The 24,652-nt window shown below is 36.4% G+C and overlaps 1 protein-coding gene across 3 annotated transcripts; it reads left to right on the top strand.

The window, feature by feature from the left end:
* The first annotated feature begins 4,875 nt into the window (after positions 1–4,875).
* Positions 4,876–23,704, top strand: LOC309513853 (dynein, cytoplasmic 1, intermediate chain 2a-like). 3 transcript variants are annotated; one of them, XM_082189926.1, is made up of 17 exons: positions 4,876–5,012; positions 9,013–9,121; positions 9,255–9,369; positions 10,777–10,867; positions 12,740–12,799; positions 14,013–14,128; positions 14,198–14,284; positions 14,390–14,552; positions 14,634–14,733; positions 14,846–14,971; positions 15,779–15,925; positions 16,052–16,165; positions 18,115–18,248; positions 18,337–18,481; positions 20,125–20,265; positions 20,335–20,460; positions 21,557–23,704. In XM_082189926.1, the coding sequence occupies exons 2-17, from the start codon at positions 9,014–9,016 to the stop codon at positions 21,668–21,670; spliced, it is 1,887 nt and encodes a 628-aa protein (XP_082046052.1). In that variant the 5' UTR covers positions 4,876–5,012; position 9,013; the 3' UTR covers positions 21,671–23,704. The 3 variants fall into 3 exon arrangements, with proteins under 3 accessions (XP_082046052.1, XP_082046054.1, XP_082046053.1); XM_082189928.1 differs by lacking the exon at positions 12,740–12,799; XM_082189927.1 differs by lacking the exon at positions 12,740–12,799 and having other exon boundaries at positions 10,726–10,867.
* Positions 23,705–24,652: the final 948 nt, after the last annotated feature.

Below are 24,652 nucleotides of genomic sequence, written 5' to 3'. Positions count from 1 at the left end.
AGAGTAACCCTTGACCTGACGCACAATGAAATGATGAACACGGAAGCACAGAGGAAAGAGCAAAACAAAACACCGGTCACAAATTAGAAGTTTAAAACGTTTTTTATCATGGATGGGTGCACTTTTATCATGGATGGATGCACTTTTATGGACTTCAAAACATAAACGGCCATTCACTGCCATTAAAAAGCTTGGAAGAGCAAGGAATTTTTTTTATATAACTCCGATTGTATTCGTCTGAAAGAAGAATGTCATATACACCTAGGATCACTTGAGGGTGTGTAAATCATGGGCTAATTTTCATTTTTGGCTGAACTATCCCTTTAAAGCAATTCTAGTATGATGACATTCTATGCATTTGACATGTGTACTAAAGTCTGTCAATCATCATTAGATCGCCACCCTCAGGCTGAATAACGCAAGGACATTAGAATTCTGCCAAAAGCATGTCTGATGTGTTCTGCGATTAGATTATTATATAAACCATTCAAAATGTTTATCATAAACTAGTGCTAAGACCCAGAATCAGCCCTACCTAAATTTAAGGGCAAGTTTTTCAATCAAGACCAGTGAGGGATTTTCTGTTTTTCTTTTGTTTTTTGATTCATGTTAACATCATATATAGCAGTAGGTACTGAATACACATGTGATTTCTTTCCCTGCTGTTTACATTCACAGACACAACCAACACAATGTGAACTTCGTGTGTTTTTGATAGTTTAAGCGCAATAAGACGGGAAAGAGAACTCAGTTTAAAGGGATAGTTCATGGCCTAAGACACGAAACGAGCGGTTTGTGTGAGAAAACGAACAGTATTTATATAGTTTTTACCTCTTGTACACAACCACGTCCAAGTGATCTGAGGGCGCGCGCGCTTCCTGGTGTGTGACCTGTGCGCGCGTTCTGCACAAGCAGATCACTTGGACGTGGTTGTGTACAAGAGGTAAAAACTATATAAATACTGTTCGTTTTCTAACACAAACCGCTCGTTTCGTGTCTTAGGCCATCAATGTGTACTTACGATGGGGAATTGTTTAATTTGGACTTCTCTGTGCATGCTCTTTGAGGTGGTGACAATAGACCTGCATTATATGAGTCATATAATGCAGGTTTTTTTTAGGTCAAACCGTTCATAACGGTTTAATGACTGACAGACAAGAACGGTTTGACCTAAAAATATCAAAATTGAAACTGCGGAAACAAAGACACCTACATCTTGGATGGATGCCCTTGAGGTAACTTAAGCTAAAACATACCAAAATTTAACTTCAAAGTGAACTATCCCTTTAATCCTCACGGGACGCTGCGTCTGACATCCAGCTTTCTGTGCGTGTGATTCGGATGTGTGCGCTCAAAAAACCATATATCAGAGGTTTAGACTGATAATGGCTATAAAACGCATGCAGATAATGTGAGTGTGGCCACCTTAGAGATGATAATCAAAACCAAACAGATGTTTTGTGTTTTTTTCGAGGCACGAGTTGTAGGCTCCGCCCTCTTCTGGAAACAACATGCTTTCCCTTCCACTCAAAAACTGGCATTTACAACATGGTTCGATCAATGATCTGTGAGGTATTTTGAGCTGAAACTTCACAGACACATTCGGGGGACACCTGAGACTTATATTACATCTTGTAAAAAGGGGCATAATAGGTCCCCCAGCTAGTCCTCCTTGTGTTTACACAGTTCCGGCTGTACATAATGAGCATTTTTTTGAGAAAGAAATAATCAAGTTTATCAGATTTGTGGCGTCATATCTTTAAAATCTTGAAATTTTTGTTTAAAGCACCTAAGAAACTTAGCAAGCTCTGTGATCTGTTAGATCCTACACTGCTCGGCCAAAAAGAAAGTCGCTGTTTGGATTTAAAAAGGCAAATGCTTAAGAGTCTAAAACTATATACATATACAGTACTGTGCAAAAGTCTTAGGCATGTTATTACTTTATGTAATAATCCAGTGAGATTTGTGTATGCACAAGGAGTCTGACAACAGCCAGGATGATCTGATCTCACCATCATCGAGTCCGTCTGTGATTACATGAAGAAACAGAAAAAACTGAGACAGACTAAATCCAGAAGAACTGCGGGAACGTCTCCGAGATGTTTGAAGAAACCTTCCTGCAAAGCTACAGAACTGTGAAAAGCACTGGCACTCGTGTTAAAATGCTATAAAGTGAGAATGCTTTCAAAAATAAAATCACAAATTGAATTTATTTATGATTTAACTTCTATTAACTAATTCAAATCAATATATGGTGTAACGACCCTTTGCGTTTAAAACGGCACTTGTCCAGGTACACTTAGTTGCGCATAGTTTTTCAGGTAGCTTTGCAGGAAGGTTTCCTCAAGCATCTCGGAGACGTTCCCGCAGTTCTTCTGGATTTAGTCTGTCTCAGTTTTTTCTGTTTCTTCATGTAATCACAGACGGACTCGATGATGGTGAGATCAGATCATCCTGGCTGTTGTCAGACTCCTTGTGCATACACAAATCTCACTGGATTATTACAATTAATGGCAAAAAGAATGTTTGGAAATGTAAACTGATATTTCCTACTGACACACTACACGCAGGGATGGGCAACTTCGGTCCTGGAGGGCCACTGTCCTACAGAGTTTAGCTCCAACCCTGAAAAAATCACCTGCCTGTAATTTTCTAGTAATCCTGAGGACCTTGATTAGCTTGTTCAGGTGTGTTTGATTAGGGTTGAAGCTAAACTCTGTAGGACAGTGGCCCTCCAGGACCGAAGTTGCCCATCCCTGCACTACAGCAAAAGATATAAATAACTGACTGGCGGGGGAGGGGGATATTAACTGGGGGGCGGGGGATATTAACATGCCTAAGACTTTTGCACAGTACTGTATATAATTTCAAGATATATCTGTGCATTTTGTGCCTTTCAACTATCAGACAATATAAGCTACCCAAACTAATGTGGTAACAGGTGACGTTTGTGTCTGTTGCAGATATATTTCCTCTGATGCCGTGGAAGTGTGATTGATGTGGGGTGATAAAATATAGTTAAACATCTCTACACATATGCATGTTCATGCACCTGCTAACCCATAACCCGATTTTTAGTCACAGACATGTTGCCATGGAAACTACAACGGCCCTTTACAGCCATTGTCATATGGCAAAAGACAAAGGAGATGTGGGTTACAGGGCTTTTACTCATTTCTCACACACACACACACACACACACACACACACACACACACACACACACACACACACACACACACACACACACACACACACACGCACACACACGCACGCACGCACACACACACACACACACACACACACACACACACACACACACACACACACACACACACACACACACACACACAGTCCCTGAATCAAGCACATGCACCAGCATGCACACATACTCATACCCAGGTTGTCATATTTCCCCTCATATATCAAATTCACAACACTCCATGACTGAAATCACCAACTGCATTGGCAAACAGGGTGTGGTGCGGGAAAAAATGACGTGATAACAGTTTTATTGTAACTTGTATTGTTTTTAGCCAGCTTTGGTGTCATTCACACAATAATGCAGTATAGGTTCTCGCATAAGCTCAGTCATAACACAGTACACCATTTTGAATATGCATATCATATGACTTTAGAAAACATGAGAAGTAGAATGAGCTGTATGGACTAATTTTAGGACTTTTTGTTGTTTTTGCTGCTGTTGTTTGATATTCGTAAGCACTGTGAACTGCACTCCATATTGTCATATGGAAAAGAGCTGCATATAAAAAAATAATGCATCCATAATTGGAGCAACATGAGGCTGATATTGACAGAACTCTCTCTCTCTCTCTCTCTCTCTCTCTCTCTCTCTTTTAAATTTTTTTGGTGAATTATTGATTTATATTCTCTTGTAATGAATGATTGCAGAATAAATTAATGCATCAACATTACATTCTTTCACATGTCAGTACGGATTATGCACAAGTGTTTGCCCTTCATATAACTGAAAACACACTACATTCAGACTTACATTTATTTCCTTACAAGACACTTGAACAAGTACAATCACACCTGACAAAGCATAAAACCAGAGCCAGAAATAGAGCTCTGCATCTACCGCCTACACATATTCATCTTTCCTTTTATAATAAGAAAGTGCCAGACTGTATGGCTGAACACACCAGTAAAAAAACATTTACTTATTCATTGCTTAAACGTCATGCTTATACATCGGTTACACATGAAAACATTTATCTGATCTAACAACTAAGAAAATAACTTCAAGACTTAGGAGTAAATACCATGTACTATGTTGTTTTTTATTACAGCATGCAAATGCAACACAAACATTTCATTATATTTTTATGTGTTATATTTTATAAGTGTATTTTATTAAACACTTCTTAATGTTTATCCTTTAGTTTTAATAATTTATTTTATTATTTTCTTTCATGTTCCTTATCATTTTAATTTCTGACTACTATCACTGGCCCTTAGATATGGAATTTAAGCTAAATATTGTTCAAAACGTTTCATAAATTTGTACATTTCTTTTTGTTGGGTTTAGGTTTATTTTCTATTTGCATGTTATTATTTAGATTATTTTGTATAAGAAAATCGAATAAAAACTAATACTAAAAAAATCACGCGTCTAGTTTGGGATTTAATTAAAATCTCTGATTGAATCCAGGACGTCATCGCGAGACTGGTAATGGTATTTATTTGTGTTGTGTGTTCAAAACAATTTTTTTTACAGTCTACGGTTCAAAACATAGGGTTCAACAGGGGTTCAAAAGGGAAGTTCATCACTGATCTGTCAAGTTAATGTGCGCCATCTAGTGGTCACTTTACGAAACGCCGCATCCGCTCTGTTTTGAGAAAAGCACCTCACGGCACCCGTAGCCGCATCCCAGATTCAGCACTGCCGCTGCTGTCACAACAGAGAAAGAGGATAATAAGTTATTAGTCCGCTGACAGAAGAATAATCCTCCTCATACCGACCCCAAGCCGCTAACATTTTATTTCAAGTAAGAACAATGTTTTCTTTATTATTGTAGAGTTTCTGGTGTTAAAATGAATTATTTGTGTGTTTTAAAGGCGGTGTTTCTGCATTGATTCATGAGGCCGTCTGACGTGTGCGCTTTAACTGTCATTTATGTTATAATAACTTATACAGTCTTGCTGAAATTGATTTAACACAAAGCACAAAATGAATTCCTAATGCATTGTGTTATTAAACATCAATTCAAATGGTTTGGGGGGAAAAAGAAACATAAATACACAGCTGATGCAACTAGACAAATGATGATACATTAATGAATGCTCTTTCGGATCAACAGTCCTGCGCGCGCAGCTTAAATAATTGTATCAATAAAAAGTAATTATGCTTTTTAAACGAATGATTTCATGTTAGTTTGCGAGCTTATGCTTTCACCGGGCCGGTTTGCCATGCAGCCATATTGACTGACCATCCGGGACTCTTACAGGAGTGTCCCTTGTGTGTGCGTGTGTGTGTGTGTGTGTGTGTGTGTGTCACTGGGATAAACACACTCTTCTCAGACTACATGTGTAGCCGCAGCGAGTTGTCATTTAGTAAACAAAAATAATAAAGATTTTATATAATGTACGATTATTATAAGAATATATATTATTCTATTCTATTATTCAATTATATTTGTTGGTAAATAGGTCTATCTTTGATAAATGTTATTCCATTATACTGTAAAAACAGGGATGTGTTTCATTCGGTATTGGAAAACCCTATTGTAGTTCCAGTTCAGTTCCTAAATTTAATTTTAAGTCACAGAGAATTGTGGAATACAATTTTGAGTCTGGTGTAAGGTAGTAGAATTAAAACACAGCTGGATTTATTTAAATAAATTAATATAACTACTGTAATTAATAATGTTTTTTGTTTTATATAACATAATGAATCTTACACACAAAATTATTCCATAAACATTATATAACATTAGTATAATTTCAAATGTCACCTATTAAAAAAATTAATTAAAAAAATTATATACATATATATTTAAATTGGTGACTATATAAGCATATATAGTTTTATTTATATGTATAATTTTATACGTATATTTATCTGTATTATTTATATATAATATTTTATATATTTGTTATATAATCTGTTGTTGTTGTGTGTGTTATATATATATATATATATATATATATATATATATATATATATATATATATATATTTAGACAATGTTGAACTTAGTTTAGAGAAATATATTAAATCAGAAAATGTATTTTACATGTCAGAGAATAAATTGTCACAATTAATATTATATTGTTAAAACTTGTGATGGACTTCCTCTAACAAACAGGCATTATCACTGTTTAACACGAGCACAATAAATCCAGCCAGGATCGCTTGAAAAATCAAAAATATTTTTAAATAAAAATGTAAAAATTAAAACAAAAATAATCACTTAAAAACATTTAGTAATTATTGTTTATTACAATAATGTATTGATTAATATAATAAATAATGAAATATATCAAAGCAAATTACAGCATAAATCAAATTAAACTTAAGAGGGTTTTATCAATATATCGTGCAAATAATTTAGGAAGTTTTAAGGCACTTTTTTTTTCACCTGCTTTTGTTCAATTCAGTAAATTCTTCTTCCTGTCATTCCCCTTCAAATCCCAGATCAAAAACCTGTGGTTTGTGTCCAATTCAAGTTCACACTCATAAATCGAAAATATCCAGTTCTCAAATTCAGACTTTTGCTCAATTCTGCAACATTAAAGTATTCAAACTGAGTCGTGTTCGTCAGACCCGAGTGAAGCTGTTGATGAGGCGGTGGAGGAGTGGTGTTCTGCTCATCATGGGTGTGGAGTGGACCAGAATGACCTCAGATGTGTGTGAGATTCCCTGAGTGACCACTAGAAGCCGCTCGTGTAAGATGAATCAACTAGCAAATAAAACAAGCTAGTTATAATTTGTTAGTTTTTGTAAGGGGTTTAACAGTCAAAGACCCAGAACCAGATATGATGAATGAAGACCCGGAGTCAGAATTATAATAAATTAAAGAAAAGATTTACTGAAGATAGTTTGCAGTTTCATCAGCAGAAGTTCAGCTTCAAGACTCACACAGGAGTCCGTAGGCCATTGCTACGTCCTTGCTTCAGGTTGCAGTTTCTGATTGGCTAAGAAATAGATAAACATAATAATTTTCCACACATTTACAGATAGATTGAAGCATATCTCCATCGATTATGCGGCTGACACTCGGACCCTGAAGTTAGGCACGTCGTGACCTTCCAGGTCGCAGATTTGTGTCCAGAACAATCTCCAGTAATGCCAGTGGTTCCTTAACCTGCAACCAAGAAGACTAACACACACACACACACACACCGACACACAGCTTTCCCGAGGTTGGATTTGGCCAGACTCTCACTATAAACTGGAGAGTCCTCTCAAAACATCAAGATAATGCGTTCTTTCTCTCAAGGAGAGCTACACTTTAGTCTGACTGGAAAGTAAGGCTTTAACTGAGAAAGGTTCCCTTAAAGGTGCATTGTGTAATATTTGTGTAATATTTAGGAGGATCTGTTGACAGAAATGCAATATCAAATACATAACTATGTTTTCAGTGGTGTATAGGCCTTACTTAATGAACCGTTATGTTTTTATTACCATAGAATGAGCCATTTCTATCTATATACATCGCAGGTCCCCTTACATTGACATGTTTCTACAGTGGCCCTAAATGGACAAACGCTTTTCGTCTCTATGTTGTTCTTCGTGCAAAGAAGCTAGCCAAAGTCAGCGAATAAAACACTGACACAATGATGAACAAGTAACAGTAATATTCGCAATAAAATTATTTTACTGAATAATTAAGTAAACCTCATTTCTTAATTTATCTTTGTAAAGAAAGCTCATTGCTTAACTGGCTACTCTCTGCTGTCTCAGACAATGACATCACTTCCTGTCGGCCACCGTATTCACTTCTGTCGGTTGCAATTCGCAACCTCACCACTAGATGCCGCTAAAATCACACAGTGCACCTTTAAACTATAGACTTCAATGACCCCTGTGACCATAGTTGTCAGAGTACCCTAGAAAAACAGATGTAATCATTGACGCATGTTGAAGCCGTTTCTTAACAAAACAAAACATCTTTCCATATTTCATTTCTGGAAACCGGGCTAAATGAGCAAGCACTGTTACTGCATTCATGTCACATACAGACATTAGAGAATGCATGAAAAGAACATTTCAGTGATCACACTGGTAACTTCTATAACAAAGTTAAGTCTCACAAGCCTAGAGAAGTCATTCAACTCATGTGATATTTAGAAGGAAAAATATTGATTAATATCTTAATTATAATCACTCATTACATATACATTGAAGCAGCAGTTTATTCCAAAATCGACACCCTTCAGTTTTAATGGAAGAAGTCTTAAAGTGTTGCCTGCATTATTTTTGTAATTGTTTTATGTCCTAAATAATAACCTCTAATAAAGCAGATTTACTAACAAAATTGTAGCGTCCAAAGGCTTTCTTGGAAAATACACTCACAAGACTTAAAGTCCCCTTGTAGTCAATCATTTTATCCCTTAAAACTCATCTTTAATCACCAAAATTACATATTTAAGTGTTTTTTCCTTGGAAAAAAAAAGTCTTATGCCTTAAAATAGCTTGAATGTAACTCTACACCCTTGCCTCATTTAGTATACACGGTTCTATGAATATGCAAATGAGCCCCGCCTCCACTCACTCACTTAGCTCAGAGATCCACTGGTTGATCTGATTGGTTACAAGGTAGTTTGTGACGTCAGAAACACCAGCGATTTCAAACCGTGTTTTTGAGGCTGTCTTTGGTTCACTGCAGTTTTAAGGAGAAAATACTCAACAATGCTGTCGACTTATGAATTTACACATGGCTTGTCATAAAGCATATTAAAAACACCACATAGACTTATAAACTACTTTAAAAGCTTGATTTTCACCATAGGGGGACTTTAAATGTGTGTGTCTGTCTGTCTGCAGAATGTCTGACAAAAGTGAGCTGAAAGCAGAGTTAGAGAGAAAGAAACAACGCCTGGCCCAGATCAGGGAGGAGAAGAAGAGGAAAGAGGAAGAACGCAAGAAGAAAGAGGTGAGCTGTGGACTAACCTGTGATTTGATGTCTGTGGTTGTTACACTGAAACACGTCTCTCTCTCTCTCTCTCTCTCTCTCTCTCTCTCTCTCTCTCTCTCTCTCTCTCTCTCTCTCTCTCTCTCTCCTGAAGCTGGATGGCCGGAAGGAGGGAGCGTCTCCTCCGCAGGATGACTCTGATCTGGAGAGGAAGAGGAGGGAGGCAGAGGCTCTGCTGCAGAGCATGGGGATAGTGGATGCCTCCATGGGTATGAAACAACAAAGCAGCATGGGAAATTATATTTGGTTTTTGTCACTAGCATGTGTTCACAACAAGCATGCTTTTTTACAGTATTAGTAATCTACATCTACATACAATTATATCATGAAGAGGTCATGTTAGAGCTTGATGCACATTCTGAAACTTTCAGAACGCAAAACCTTATTTCCAATGAGAAAAGACTATATTTATTGAAATAATACAGCAAATATTACTTGTTCTACGACTTTTACAACCTTTTTCTGTTGATCAAACAGATTAACACATTAACTTTACACATTAACACATTAACAGAAACTTGTCCACTTAGTCTATGTGAGACAATAAAGCTATTATTTCTAATGTATAGATTAGAGCTGCACGATTGATCGTTAAAAGATCGAAAACACCCACACGATCTCATTCTTAGATATAAGAATATCTAATAAACCTTTGACAAGTTTGATCACAGCGAACATCCAGATCTGTATTCGCGCTGCCGCTGACCCAGAGAGAGCAGTAGGCTACTCATGTATAGGTATGAATCAGCTTCACAAACAGTCTTTTTAACCACGCAGTTTCATTATTTATGTGTTACAATCATTCATATTGTCACAGAAGTTTATAGTTCAGATGTAGGCCAAACACTGATTTCTACGATATCGATCGAAATAGAGCAAATCCCCTTTTGAAAGTAACGGTGCGTCACATTACGATTACATTGTTATGCCACTAGGTGGCGACTAGTGACTGTTAAAAAATGTGTAGTTGAATCATTCATTCAAGAGATTCGTTCAAAAACGCTGATTCATCCAGTAATGAAACGAGTATTTATGAGTGAGTCATTGAATCATTCAATAAAAATAATGAATTCAGATTCATTAAACATTTTAAATAGACTGCATCAATTAACATTATCAGAACCTCAAGGATATGATGTTATTTTGTTTAGTTAGAGGGAGAATCCTGATTTATGACCACCTGATATATGACCTGTTTAAATGAGCCTAAGCTGGTTTTGCTGGTTTTGCCGGTTTTGCCTGACCAGCTGACAAGAACCCAAAACCTTCATAATTATGTTATCCATTTCCTCTGGTTTTATCGTTCATTGTTCTTTCTTTCTTTCTTAACATGATAGTTTGGTTTGGTTTGGAATGAGGATCCTGCATGAATATTAACCACTGCACTTTTTGTCTTCTTTTTTTTGTGTGTGACTCAATCCTCTTTGATTTCGTGTTTCTTGCACCATCCTCTTGCTTTTTGTTGCTTACCTACTTTTTTACTCATCCTTTTTTACTTGGATGTTTTTATGCTCTTTTTTAATTCCAAACACCCCCCTTCGCCCCGCTTATGCTTGTGTGCGTAGTGCAACCTCTGCGTGTGGTAACAGAGGATACGTGTCTGTTTCACTATTTAGTCCCCCCTCCCATGTCCCCCTCTGCCAAATCAGTGGGCACACCCAGCGAAACGGGCAGCCAGGACTCGGGAGACGGTGGCACGGGGCCGAGGTGAGACACACACACACACACACGTGTACATGATACAGAACAGGTGGAGGGAATGACCAAGATCTTACGTCACGGGAAATGTATATACAGTACATTACCATTCAAAAGTTTGGGGTAAGTAAGTAAGGTCTAAAAAAACAAACATATTTTTAATCAACAAGGATAAATAGACATTTATAATGTTTCTTTTTCAAATAAATGCTGTTCTTTTGAACTTTCTATACATCAAAGAATCCTGAAAAAAATTATCACGCTGATCGAACTCTGTGAGTGTGTGTTAGAAATCAGGAATGGGGAGAGAACATTGTGCTTGGTACATTTTTCATCTTCAAACCAAACTTTATAAAGATTACACCCCGTCTGGCTAGAGCTCTTCCCATAATGTTTACGCATTAGTTCAGTAGACGCAGAGTAGACGGTCTTTTGTGGCTGTTTGAACACATTCGACCACATGAGTGTTTACACTACGAAAGCAATCCAGTCAATGTGTTTTCAACTCCCTCTGGAAGTGTCTGAAAGTGGACAAGCTCAAACCATTTAGACCCCGTTTACACCTGTATTAAACGTCTCCACTTGTGATCCGATTGACCAAAACGCATCTTAATTCCAGCTGTAAACAGGAGCTTAGTGTTCCAGTTTGTGTAATGCTCAAGATATCCATCAAGCATCCTCCCTTTCTGTCTTTCAAAAACCTCTTAAACACATTTTTTCCCTGAATATTACTCTTCCGCTCTTGGTCTGTGAACTGTACTTTGTTATTGATGTTTGTATATGTTTGTATTTTGTCTGTATTCCTCTAACCTAAATTTGTAAAGCAACCTAGGGCTTTGGAAAGGTGCTGTAAAAATGTAAATGATTATTATTGTTGCTACAATATTACAGTTTTACTGTATTTTTGATCAAATACATGCAGACTTGAGCATAAGAGACTTCTTTCGAAAACATTAAAAAAATCTTACCAACCCCAAACTTCTGAAAGATAGTGTAGTTCATTTTGCTTCAAATTCTATTAAAATATGGTTATATATATATTAATACATTATGTATATTAAACAACCATGTGATTGCCTGTTTTTGGTTAATGAAGGGTATTAAGTAACTTATAAATAAAAGATTCTTCATCCTGTTTTTTTTTTATTCATGACACAAATGATGAAAAAAAACAGCTTCACATTATATGACATTTCATTATTTTAATATGTTGCCTGGAAAGCATCAACAACTTAACTTTTCTTCACACTCTGTATTTCACATTCCTCCATGTTTCACTGTAAATATGTTTTCATCATTGTCTTAACATCTTTTCATCTATTTTTCCCATCCTTTTAATTTGACATAACATTTTCTGTCATTTCTATTTTATGTTTTGATTTTTCCGAGATTCAACATTATTTGTAAAATTGTATATATCAAATACATTTTATATATCAAAATATCTACATCACGTCACATATCACACACACACACATATATATATATATATATATATATATATATATATATATACACACACACACACACACATCACATATACAGTACATTCAGAAAGTATTCACATCTTTTTTTCACATTTTAAAAGCATTTTAAATACAATTTAATGCATTTTTGCGAGTCCACAGCATAACAAGAGAAAATGAAAATGTGGAGAAAAACAGTCGACACATTTCTACCATCTTACATCATAACACACCCCCCCTCCATAAACACTTCATAAAGCCATGCATATAAACTATATATGTAAAGTACTTTGGGGTTTGATTTCTATTGTCTGTATTGCGCTGTGTACTATGTGGAAGTCATCTGCATGCACATGTATACGTGTGTAACAGCGACTCTGCCTTGTAACCGTGTGCATGCATGTGTCTCTAACAGGACTCTTCATTGGGACTCTGACCCCTCTACTCTACTGCTCCATTCAGACTCTCAGCTCGGGTACTGCTGTCTCGCTCTCATTAATATCACTCCTGCTGCGCACTCTCTGCTTTATTACTCGCCTCTCCTTCATTTATCCTTCTTTCACATGTGTCCTCTCACTCCTGCTGCCTTTTTAAATTTTTTTTATGGACAGTCATGATGAACCAAATAGTGAATTGTGTGATGCACTGTGGCTCCCCTAGCATAACTAGCTAAATTATGTTTAACTACCTTAAAGGTAATTTCAGATTTTTTTTTTAACATGTTTGAATTAGTCTCTCCCGCTTAAGTCCAGGTAGAGTGACCCAGGATTTATCAATATACAATCTTATATCCTGTCGGAAAGCATTCAGACCAACATGAAATGTACCTTATGTAATTAAAACTATTAAAACTACATGTAGTTTAGTATGTACTTTCTAAGACGCTTAAACTATTGTACTGACTTGTGGACACATTATCACCCCTCAGCAGATGGAATTTCTAGTTTGTTTGTTTATTTTTAAATTCAGTAATTTTGTATTGTTTATTATTTATTAATTATTTTTAGTTTAAGTATTTATTTATTTCATTTAATTTAAATGTAATAATTTATTTGATACATTTTTTGTTCATTTATTTATTTTTCCCATTTATTTATTCAAGTAAAATGTATATAATAATTTAGTTTTAGAATCAGTTATGTATTTATTTATCCATCATGAATTAATTATTTGTTGATTTAAATTTAATCAATTATTTCTTTTTAATTGATTTAGTTTGATTTAAGTATTTTTTATTTTATTAATTAATTAATTGTTTATTTGTTTGTTTTTAAATTAAGTTATTTAATTGTTCATTAATTTATTATTAATTTAATTATTTCTTTATTTTTAATTTCTTTATTTTAATTAATTATTAATATTTTCTTTATAAATTTATTGTTCATTTATTTATTTTCCTCATTTATTTATTTATTTATCCCCTATATAATTATTTATTTGTTTAGATTCAGTCATTTTAATTAACTTATTTATTAATGATTTGTTGTTTTTTAGTTTAATGATTTATTTAAATGTAATTGTATTTATTTATTTTGACTTTATTTATTGTTTTTAAATGTAATTATTTATAATTTTCAGTTAAATTTTTTATTATAAATTTTTTTTATTTAAATATTTTATTACAGATATTTTTAGGTGTATCCCACAGCATTTTTCCATCTCAACATATGTGTCTGTATTTTCTGCAGACGTGGCCCGCTGAAGTTGGGCATGTCAAAGGTCACGCAGGTGGACTTCCCGCCCAAAGAGATGGTGTCATACTCAAAAGAGACCCAGACGCCCACACAAACTCATCACAAAAATGGTAAGTCTCACACACGCTGCTTTTCTTTAAAGCAGTAATGAGACTAAACTCTTTCTCTGCTGTCCGTAGATGAGGAAGAGGAGGAAGATTCGGGCGTGACACAGCCTGTTCTGGAGCCTCAAGAGGAGAAAGACCCTCAAAAAGAGGAAGAAGAAGGTAGTGCTCTAAAACACGGCAACAAGAGAAATCAAACAATTCATTTTACATCATTCCATTAGACGAGAAATCAGAATATTAATGGAGGACCCTTTTTCTGTGTAGCGCTGCCTCATGAGCTGACGGAGGAAGAGAAACAGCAGATTCTTCACTCGTCGGAGTTCGTGACTTTCTTTGACCACAGCTCTCGGATCATGGAGCGCGCGCTCTCTGAGCAGGTGGATGTGTTTTTCGACTACAGCGGGCGAGACCTTCAGGATAAAGAGGGGTGAGGAGAGTGTTCGCTGATCTGGTATCAGATGTGGAACGGCTCTGGTGTGTGTGTGACGTGTGACTGTGTTTGTTTCAGGGAGGCGCAGGCCGGGGCCAAACTCTACCTGAACAGGCAGTTTGCGGACGAACGCTGGTCCAAACACAGAGTCGTCACGTGTCTCGACTGGTCACCACAGGTACATGATCATGCAACTCAGTCCAAACTTTTGACTGATAGTGTGTATTTAGTTAAATACTATCTTTTCAGTGTAGTTCCCCTCACTGTTCCTGTTTTCTCGTTCCCATCAGTACCCTGAGCTGCTGTTGGCATCATATTGTAGTAATGAGGACGCGCCACATGAGCCGGACGGCGTGGCTCTCGTCTGGAACATGAAATATAAGAAAACCACACCGGAATATGTCTTCCACTGCCAGGTGACCATCTCAGTGCATATCTCTGTGCATTAAAAAAATAAAATAATATTTTGGCTAACACTTTATTTTACAGTGTCCTCGTTACACGTTACATGTAGTTACTATAGTAATAACATTAAATTATCCGTGATTACATGCAACTAACCTTGACCCTATAGTAGTAAGTACATGTAGTTAATTATTATTACTCAGTACTTAAATGTATAATTACACTGTAACACGGACATCTTAAAATAAAGTGTAACCTAATTTTGTCTTGGTTTTATTATGATCTCATCTTAAGATCACACATTATTTATCTCATGGAAATTAAGAAGATTGTGGATAAAACTGAAAAAAGTTTGAGATTGAAAAACAAAATAATAATAAATATTTTTTATTAAAATAAATAATTACATAAAAAATAATACAATATAAAATGATTTTAATTCATTCTTTTTTTTGTTTCATTTCATTTTAGTTTAGTTTTGGAGAATGGATGGATGGGTTGATTATTAAAATTTATTTAAATCAATAAATAAATACACACATACATGCATAAACAAATCACACAGTAAACCTAGAAATTCTTAAAAATGAATATCCTGAGAGGTTAAATGTGCCCAGTCAGTGTGTGAATTACAGGTTTATGGAAGGCTTGATCCTGCTCAAGTACATAATGAACTAAATGTATTGTTAATTACAACAATTATTTAGTCTTATTATTTTATTAAATATTATATATTACATAATTTTATATAATAATAATATATTATTATGTTGAGGTTCAAAGGTCACGTGGCTCATGGAATAAGTGTGTTTGTTCAGTCTGCAGTGATGTCAGCAGCGTTTGCACAGTTTCATCCGAATCTGGTGGTTGGAGGCACGTACTCGGGTCAGATCGTGCTGTGGGACAACCGGAGTAACAAACGCACCCCTGTGCAGAGGACGCCGCTCTCAGCCTCAGCTCACACGGTACACAAGCACAAACACCCCTGCAATACATCATCATCATCCACACTGTTCCGGTGGATCATCTCTCTCTCTCACACTCTCTCTCTCTCTCTCTCTCTCTCTCACCCTCTCTCTCTCTCTCTCCAGCACCCGGTGTACTGTGTGAATGTGGTGGGGACTCAGAACGCTCACAATCTCATCAGCATCTCCACGGATGGGAAGATGTGCTCCTGGAGTCTGGACATGCTGTCTACACCACAGGTGACACACACACACACACACACATATTCTTGTACATCTATCTTTATGAGGACATTCATTGACACAATGCAATCTCTAGCCGCTTACCCTAACCTTACCCATCACAACTAAGTGCCTAACCCGAACCCTGACCCTAAACCTACCCTTAAAGGTTGTATCAGTGATTGTGGGTGACGTCACTTATGTTTGTGTTTGAAGCGAGAACAAACCAAGTTAGCTCGCCCCTCCCTCCCGTTTCGTGCATCATGAAAAAACGATCATGCACGCGCATTTCTTAAAGCGACAGACACACGATATTCAGATCGATGTTCTACCTCAATGATGGCTCATTGCATAATGTCGCCTACGTTAGCTAGAGCTTACCCAAGTTTAGTCGAGCTTCGCTCATATTTTTTCAAGAAGGATATTTTCACACACAGTTCACATCCAAACAAGTCAGCACTAGCAGCTACTCTCCTGTCCAGAAGAAACAGTGCAACCTCGGCGTCCGATTGAAAAAATGTCAGTTCTTTTAGTTCTCTCCACCTTTCAAAAGCCTTCCCGATAACTATTCGTGTCTTGGAGTAAACACGATGGTATTCCCTCGCCCTAATCCTCCTCCTCCTCTTGGGGATTGTCTCAGCCATGTTCAATTTCTCTTGTTCGTTGATAGACGCTGGCTTCTTCTTCAGCTCTGACTTCGCGTGCAGCCGAGTACAAGCGCAAAACCTCACAACACCCTCCCCTGTCGGTGATTGGTTGGAACACTATTTATTTTGGTTTTGAGTGGTTGGTGAAACCAATTGTTTTTGTGTGCAGATCTCAGAGCCTAGGCTGCCTACAGAGACGCTTATGGGGCGGGCAGCTAGCAGATCGTTAGGAAAGATTCGATGAATGTGATCATTTATGTTTGGGCCTTTTTTGGGCCTGAAATCGCTGATACAACCTTTAACCTCACTATAACCTTATCCCTAAAACCAAGTCTTAACCCTCAAACAGGCCTTTAAAGGGCTCTCAGAAAGTGAGGACCTGCCAAAATGTCCTCACTTTACTCTCTTTGTCCTCACTCCAATGGTCTAAAACTCAAACTGGTCCTCACAAAGATAGCTGTACAAGTGTACACACACACACACACACACACACACACACACGCCATCTACATACACTGCCCTTCAAGGGCTCAGTAATATTTGTTTTTGTTTTTGTTAAGATATTGATACTTTTATTCAGCAAGGACACATTACATTTGTCAAAAGACATAAATCATGTTATAACATTTATCAAATAAATTATGTTCTTTTAAACTTTCTATTCATCAAAGAGTCCTGAAAAAAAAAAAATCACAGCTTCCACAAAAATTTGAAGCAGCACAACTGTTTTCAACACTGATAATAATCATAAATGTTTCTTGAGCAGCAAATCCTCATATTAGAATGATTTCTGAAGGATCATGTGACACTGAAGGCTGGAGTAATGATGCTGAAAATTCAGCTTTGATCACAGGAATAAATTACATTTTACTATATATTCACAAAGAAAGCAGTTATTTTCAATTGTAATAATTTTTCACAACATTACTGTTTTTACTGTATTTTTCAATATATATTTATCAAATAAATGCAGCCCTAGTGAGCAGAAGAAACTTCTCTCAAAAAATCTTACCGACCCCAAACTTTTTTCTCAGGGAATGCATAAACTGGTAAAACATGTATTTGAATGCAATGTAAGTCGCTTCGGATAAAAGCGTCTGCCAAGAGCATTAATATAAAAATTCTATGAATCCTAAAAACATTGACAAAAAAGTCTTAGTAGGAAACTCACTAGGGTTTGAAACAGCGCCAGTTGCTCTCTTTCATCCAGATACACAAGAGTCAAACTCACACCTGCTGTATGTGTGTGTGTGTGTGTGTGTGTGTGTGTGTGTGTGTGTGTGTGTGTGTGTGTGTGTGTGTGTGTGTGTGTGTGTGTAGGACAGTCTGGAGCTCGTGTTCAAACAGTCCAAGTCAGTTGCCGTGACCTCCATGTCATTTCCTCTGGGTGATGTCAATAACTTTGTTGTGGGCAGTGAGGACGGGTCCATCTACACCTCCTGTAGACATGGCAGGTAAGAGTGTGAGCCAGGACTGTGTATGTCAGTTTCACATCCGCACAAGTCTTTGATTTCTGTTGGTGTGTGTGTGTGTGTGTTGTAGTAAAGCGGGCATCAGTGAGATGTTTGAGGGTCATCATGGACCAATCACAGGGCTCGACTGCCACACGGCGTCAGGACCGGTCGACTTCTCTCACCTGTTCGTCACTTCCTCTTTTGACTGGACCGTCAAACTCTGGAGCACCAAGGTGATAATACACTACTGTTTCAAACACTACATCTACACTGCTGAAGTGGAAACTCAGATCCGATGGAGGATTTATTTAGTATTATTTATAATATTATTATAGTATTTTTTTTATTATACATTTCTTTGGTTATGTGCTTTTGTCATTTTTTTTTTTACATTCTGTTTGGCTTGATTCTATTAGCATTTTTATTTGAGTTTTATCAATTTTAGTTCTTCAACTTATTCTATTTCGGTTTGTTATTTTCATTTAAGGTTTTTAAGTTTTCATCAATTTGAGCTTTACTTAAATTAAAGGTGGGATCAGTAGTTTTTGAAAAACACTTTTGGCCAATGTTCACCAAATCAAACACGCCCCTACCACAAAATCATCTCACCCCTAATTTGATAGCTCCGCCCCACACTTCCGTACGCGACCGTAACCCAGGCAACGACTACGGCGGAATCCGCTGTACCTGCCGGCCGAGGGTATGATGTCATCAATAAGTGAAAGCAATGTTACTATGGTAATCCATGTCGAATGTGTTTAGTAGTAATGTGTGTTTTAACGCGTCAATGGTTCAGCTCTGTTTCACATTCACCCATCCCAAAAACACAAAGTTATCATGATCAACTCGACAGCACGAGAGTCCTAGTAACGAATATATTACAACTATAACAAGATTAGGGGGTTAAATCGATCACTAAATGAGGAACCAAAGGAAACAAAGATTAGGAGTATATTATCTTACTTTTCAGACACACTTTGGGAGGTTTAAACGCGCCAGGCTTATGTGTGTATTTTTCATAGCTTAATCGAACGACAATAAAATTCACTAGCATATTCAAGCAATGGCCAGCATATATTAGTTCTGTGAAACAAAGCTAAACGATGTTACTCGCCTATCGAGAAGAAATAAAGTCCGTTTCCGCTCCTCGAGTTCTCTCCAGCGCTGGGAAGCTTCTCAGATATTAACACGAGTTCTTCCTCTTGCCGGATCGTAAGCCTTCTTTTTCATTTTAAGTAGACATTTTTTCCTCTTTAGTTTTTTATCTGCCATCTCTCTCTTTCTGTAATCGTTTGGCTAATGTCTGTGCTGTGTGCTCCTCCCCATCATCAGTAGACACGCCCCTTACTGCTGATTGGTTACAAGTGTGTTTTGGTAGTCGGTCCGACACAGTTTTCAAAAGTGTTTTTAAAAAACGACTGATTCCACCTTTAATGTTTTGTTTTTTTATAGTTTTAGTTTACAGTAACAACACTGGTCTGTTCGTGTCTCTCCTGAAAGAATAATAAGATTTAGTTTGTTTTTAATTCAGTTTTTAGTCATTTTGTTTTTTACTTTTTACTTTAACTAAACTTATTTTATTTAAGTTCAACAAAAAAAGATTGTGTCAACACTTGCGAAGTGTTATTGATAAATGGCATTCCCATCAGCTATATCGGTATCCTGGGATGGAAAGATAAATCTATAAGCTTCGATTCATTTTTATTTCAGTTTTAGTCATTTTAGTACTTCAACTTACTTTATTCAGTGTTTTTTAATTTCTAGTCTAATATTTATATTTGATTTTAGCTTTATTTAAATGCACAATTTTTTTTTTTTTATAGTTTTGGTTTTAGTGAACAATAAGCAACACTGCTCTGTGTGTCTCTCCTGACAGAACAATAAGCCTTTGTACTCTTTTGAGGACAACTCCGACTACGTGTATGATGTCATGTGGTCACCCACACACCCGGCTCTGTTTGCTTGTGTGGACGGGGTCGGGCGTTTGGACCTGTGGAACCTTAACAATGAAACTGAGGTACACAAATCTCACAGAAATATAATGTGAACAGATCCCCAGATCTTGAATGATTATGTGCTGCCTCAGGTCCCCACAGCGAGCGTAATGGTGGAAGGAAACCCTGCGCTGAACCGCGTGCGCTGGGCTCACTCGGGACGAGAGGTGGCCGTCGGCGACTCCGAGGGACAGGTGCACATTTACGATGTTGGAGAGGTGAGGACGACACTGCTGAAACACTTTCAGTTGTCAAAGATACGTTTTTTTAAAACTTTTATCTTGCTTTTTTATATATAAATATAAATTAAGTTGACTGTATTTATGTGAATACTCCATACTCTATGTTTTAAGTGAATGTAAACATTTGAGAAAGGAAAAAGTGTAATGGATCTGTGCATCAGGTCTTAAAGTGACAGCAGCCTAATATTCCTGCTGCCAAATTATGAGATAATATAAAAAAATATCTATATGGCAGTTTTTCCAGTGAAAATGCTGAGTGAATAGTAACTTTTGTCTGCTGACTTTTTCCACAAAAAGTCATATCTCACATACCACATATCTCACAATTCTGAGAAAAAAAATCTGAATTGCCAGATTACTTTTTTCTCAGAATTGCGAGTTTATATCTTAAACAAAACATCAGAATTGCAAGGTATAAACTCATAATTGAGAGAAAAAAATTATTTGCAAGTTTATTCTTGGAGTTCTGACTATTTCTTGCATTTGCGACTTTATATACAGCAAATCTGACTTTGTTCCCATAATTGTGGGATAAAAATTAGCAAAAGACGACTTTTTTTCACAATTCCGAGTTTATATCTTAGAAAATAAATCAGAATTGCAAGATATAAACTCGTAATTGAGAGAGATAAATTAATTAATTGCAAGTTTATTCTTGCAATTCTGACTTTATTTCTTGCATTTGCAACTTTATATACAGCAAATCTGACTTTGTTCCAATAATTGTGGGATAAAAATTTGCAAAAGATGACTTTTTTTCACAATTGCAAGTTTATATCTTAGAAAATAAATCAGAATTGCAAGATATAAACTCGTAATCGAGAGAGAAAAATTATTTGGAAGTTTATTCTTGCAATTCTGACTTTATTTCTTGCATTTGTGACTTTATTTATCAGATTCTGACTTTATATATCGCAATTCTGATTTTTTTCCAATAATTGTGGATATAAAATTGCAAATTCTGAGGGGGCAAAAGGCAATTACTTTTTTTAAATGTTTTATTCCCTGGTGGAAACAAGCTTCCATACGATTGTCATTGAAACTCATCTGTTTTTTTTTTTTTTGTCTGCAGCAAATTGCAGTGCCCCGGCAGGACGAGTGGACTCGGTTTGTGCGCACGCTCGCAGAGATCAACGAGAACCGGGAGGATGTGGAGGAACTGGCTACTCAACGATTGGCTGCATGATCACCACGGCAACCCCTGCCGACCAATGACGGTTCCCCCGCATTTGCATATCTCCACCCTCTCTGAAGTTATTTTAGTGTTACTGGATGACAATCTAGGGCTTTTTAATTCTAAAATGGATTATTTCAGAAAGCAAGACTTAGCTTTTAACAAATTAAGCACTTAGTGTTGCGAAGTAATATTCGTAGTGGGATGGGATGGTAAAGTTGGTTAGCGTAGATCTTATCAGGTGTGAATTATAATGTTTTTATATATTTATCAGATTAGAGGCTGATTTGTAGGAAAGGCTGGACAGCAGCATTAGCACTACGAATATGCAAACTATTGTACAGCATCTTTATAACGATTTAAGACACTGACGTAACCTAGAGGAACTGCAGAAAAATGGGTTTTTAAGAGGCGGAATATTTTTAACATTCCCTTCTGGACAAACTTTCACATTATTGGAATATTTATAGCTTTTTAACAAATGCGTTTTGTTTTTAGCTCATAAAGACTGAACATGTACGTTTGTAATAACTCAAATCGCACACACTTTCCAACATGTATCTCAGTTCTTACTTCTGAATGCCTTAAAGCGAACCTTAGAACACACACCTATCCACAATCTTCCATCACACAGCATTATGTCCTTCTGGTGCTTGTTCATTCTGGCACTTATGACTGAAAACCTTTTTTTGCCTTTGCAGAAAGTGTAAGAAATGCTCAGTGTTTTGTAATTTTTAAAGGGGCTGTGGATCCTTGATTAGCATCTCAAAACCTGTTGGTCTAAACTTAAAAGTTCCCTTGGGCAAATATTTAATACACTGTGTTATTATTTTGCCATTTATTTTACTAATATATTTTAAGCCAAGTAATTAATAACCGGCTTGTCCACGTCTGCCTCTTGGTATATTTAGTTTTTTTTGTACCATTTTAATCTGCAATTTAACGTTTCAAATTCGCGACGTCCCGGCTCACAGCGTGAGTGCTCTTACAGAAATGTTAAATATATAAATCTTTTCATTTTCTATGGATTTTTTGTAGTATTTATCTAATTTATGTATTTTTCTTGACATTATATAAGCAACATTAATTAGTGTAACTGACAAGACCTGAAAAGAGCTTCCCTTATATCTTCACATAAATGTTTAGCTTAAAATCTTGCTGTTAGAAAAAAAAACATTGGCAATCTAGAATGTTTTTAAACGACATGAATTGAACCTTGACTTTAGGCCAATTAAAGAGTTCAGAGCATCTAAAATGAAACTGTAAAAAAAAAAAAAAAAAAAAAAAAATCCTGAACCAGCCCAGAAAATCAAACCTGCCTTAATCTCGACACATTCTGAACCAAAGCTATTCTGTTTATGTCTGTTTCCTTTGTGTTGTGTTTCTGTTTTATGACTGGTGAAATGAAGGAAGCTCTAGATATTGACCTCTGCATCTGACGTCTCATTACAGTCATCAGGATTCCCACAGTCATGGAAAACACAGACAAATCAGGGAATTTAAAAATTGATTTTGGTCCAGAAAATTTGTGTAAATTAAATCATGTAAAGAAGTCCTGGAAATTTCTATAGCTTTGGATTTCATGATTATGAGCTTATGGCTGGCGATTAACTCTTTCCCTGCCATTGTCGAGTTTTTCCGGCTCCGGCAACCCATGTTTTGAGTGTTACACAGCATGGGGCGCTATTATGCATCTTGTGAAATAGTCGAAACCAGTGAAGAAGCAGCAGAAACAAGCGATCGAAGCACTGCTTACACACATGTGAACTAACGCAGTCATAAAACAGCATATACATTTAAAACTGCATAACGTTACTGAACCCAAAGAGGTTCATGACTGTACAAGCTTACTGGGTGTTGATGGACTCCATGTTTTGATCATCGCTCTGGATCCGATCCAGGCGTAGTCTTTGGCAAAAACTTGACTTTCTCAGCTTTTTGTTCAAAATGTTGCTTTAATGAAACTTACCCATATTCAAATGTTGATAAAAAAAAAAAAAAGAATGCATGAAGCTAGAATAAAATGGATTTTGTTTGATTGTTTAACAGCAGAGGCTCTGTTCTTTCTTTTGATAGTTTGTATGTTCAGATATTCATACAAAATATTCTGGGGGTCATGAAAATCTCGTGAAAATGATGAAAGATGCTGCCGCTGGCTGACAACTTAAACAAATATAATAAAATAACACTGTCAGGAAAGAGTTTTGTGTTAATACCCATAGTTTATTCACAATTACCTTGAAACATTAAATGCATATTTCATTTCTACACTCCCTGGCCAAAATTTAAATAGTCAAATGCTTGGAGAGTCTATGATTAAATCATTATTGCAGTGAATATTATGTTTCTAGCATGTAAGTGTTTGGCAACAGTTATTTTAACCCTAACTGATGGAGTGTGTAGCTTTTCTTTTCTAAGACAAACATCTAGGAAGACACATAATGGCCATATTCCAGGATGACAATAACATCACAACATTTATTTCCATCAAGATGTGCATCAATATTTGCTCAAGATCTTGTAATGTCAATGTAAGAGTCCAGCACTGTGTAAAGTCTCCTCCAGAACATCCCAAAGACTCAGAGGAGACAATTCATGTGTAAATGATTCTTCATGCTCCTCCCAACCATTCTTTCACAGATCCTGATGAATCTGGACATTGTCATCCTGTAATCTGGCCATGATGTGTCTTCCTACATGTTTAAGAAATGAAAAGCTACACACTCCATCAATAAGGGTTAGAAGAACTGTTGCCAAACACTAACACACTAAAAACATAATAATCATAGCCATAATGATCCAATCATAGACTCTTAAGCATTTGCCTCTTTAAATCCAATCAGCGACTCTGTTTGGCCGGGCGGTGTATATTTGCTTAAAATTCCCTTATTTGAATGGGAATATAATTGGACTTTCAAGCGCACAATGATCACTGTATGAATTATATCACATAATCGTATTTCCATAGCTAGAAATTGCACTTTGTACATGTAA

This window comes from Leuciscus leuciscus, assembly GCF_965113295.1.
Source record: "Leuciscus leuciscus genome assembly, chromosome: 14".
Lineage (NCBI taxonomy): Eukaryota > Metazoa > Chordata > Actinopteri > Cypriniformes > Leuciscidae > Leuciscus > Leuciscus leuciscus.
The sequence above is the reverse complement of the archived record's forward strand: the minus strand, read 5'-3'. Positions and strand labels throughout refer to the sequence as shown.